General features: G+C 66.6%; 1 protein-coding gene across 1 annotated transcript; it reads left to right on the forward strand.

Moving 5' to 3' along the window:
- Window positions 1-367: 367 nt before the first annotated feature.
- Window positions 368-1,325, forward strand: LOC113408845 (cornifelin homolog A-like; the record flags this gene model as incomplete). Its single annotated transcript, XM_026662270.1, has 3 exons — window positions 368-488; window positions 657-793; window positions 1,236-1,325. Coding segments are annotated over 3 exons (348 nt in total), but the record flags the coding sequence as incomplete, so codon positions are not given.
- Window positions 1,326-1,809: the final 484 nt, after the last annotated feature.

Consider the following 1,809-nt stretch of genomic DNA (forward strand, 5'->3'; position numbering starts at 1 on the left):
TGTTTGTTTGCCCGGGGTGTGACCTCCCCACACCCCTGCACCTCCGTCACCGCAGGGCGTGTCCCCCCTGCCCAGACCTGCCTGGGGGCCCCTGGGGCCCGGAGAATCGCCCAGAGCTGATTCAGGAGCTGGGCTGCCGAGTAGGGTGAACCCCTCCCCCACACCCAGCCCCTTGTCCCCAGCTCCACCATATGTCCCTGGCCTGGGCAATGTGTCCCCTCAGCCCCCCCGTGTTCCTCCCAGCGTGGGGCTCCGAGTGGGGGGCTCCCCCTGGCCCAGGCAGCGGGGCTCGGTCGGCTGCACCCTTAGGTGACTGGGGAGGGTTCTGGGGGGTCGTGCCCAGGCTGACACCCCCGTGTGCCCCCAGGCTCCCATGGCCTATCAGGCGGAGATAACGCAGCCCGGCCGGGTGCAGACTAGCTACTCCTACGGCAACACCAACGCCTGGAGCTCGGGCATGTGCGACTGCTTCGCGGACATGGGCGTGTGTGAGTCGGGGGGTCCCGTGGGGGGCTGGGGTGGGGGTGTTCGGGGGCTTCCTGTGGGGGTTGGGGGGGGCTCTGGGGTGGGGTGGGGTTCCCAGTGGGGGTTGTGGGGAGGCTTGGGGGTGGGGGTCCCAGTTTCAGGTCTGTAACACCTCCCCCCCCCCCCGGCAGGTCTCTGCGGTACCTTTGTGCCCTGCATCCTGGCCTGCCAGGTGTCCCAGGACTTCGGCGAGTCCTGTTTCCTGCCCTGCCTACCTGGCACCCTGCTGGCCCTGCGCACGGGGGTGCGGGAACGGTACCACATCGAGGTGAGGCTGGGGGGACCCAAGGGGGGAGGGGCAGTTTCCACCCGGAGCCCCGGCCAACACCCCCACCCTGCATGGGGCCCCACCCACGTTGCTCTGGCTTCGCGCCCCCGCCTGCCCCCTCCCCGCTCGGCCAGGGGCCCCGACCTGTGAAGAGTAAAACCTCCTGCCCGGATGCAGCCGGCCTGGGCACGTCTGCCATGGCCCGGCCGTCGCTCACTGACCCGAGATCCGGTGTCAGTTCCACGGGGGGCGGCCAGTTTCCCAAAGCGGGAGTCCTTCCCCCACCCTTCGCGCCCCCGTGGCCCGGGCCCATGACCAGGCCTGTGTGAGGCTGGGCAGTGGCTGGCGTGGTGCCAACGCCCAGCTGTTCCAGGCTGGTCTGGCTTTCGAACCGGTAACTCTGGCCCCAGAGGGGCCCCGTTAACCCCCCCTCTCCCCACAGGGCAGTATCTGCGACGATTGGCTGGTCATGGCCTGCTGTGGGCCCTGCGGCCTTTGCCAGCTGTCCCGGGAGCTGTCACACCGGAAATGAGGGAGCCTCTGAACCGTCTCTGCAGCAGGAAGAAAATCTGCGCCCCTGCCCGGGGAGGAGAACAGGGACACGGGGGGGAGGAGCCCCTGCCCCAGTCCCCAAACCCCCTAAATAAATAACCCCACAAACTCTTTGCAGTAGCCTGTGTTTATTAGTGGGGCCCCGGCACCCTGTGTCCTCTTGTGGGGAGGGGCATGTGGCTGGGTGGGGGGGAATGAAAAATAATATTAGATAAATGGGCATATGGGGGAGCGATAACTACAGCATGCCACAGGGGGAGAGTTAAGGGTACAGCCGCACAGACACCGGGGGCAGAGTTAAGGGTACAGGCACATTGAGGGGGGAATTAAGGGTACAGGTGCACACACACCGGGTGGAGTTAAGGATACAAGCACACCCACCGGGGGAGGTAAGGGTACAGGCACATGCAGAAGGGGGGGGGGGGGGAGAGTTAATGGTAGAGGCACAGACACACTGGGAGGAG

Source organism: Terrapene carolina, unplaced genomic scaffold, assembly GCF_002925995.2.
Source record: "Terrapene carolina triunguis isolate 2854851 unplaced genomic scaffold, T_m_triunguis-2.0 Scaffold25234, whole genome shotgun sequence".
Lineage (NCBI taxonomy): Eukaryota > Metazoa > Chordata > Testudines > Emydidae > Terrapene > Terrapene triunguis.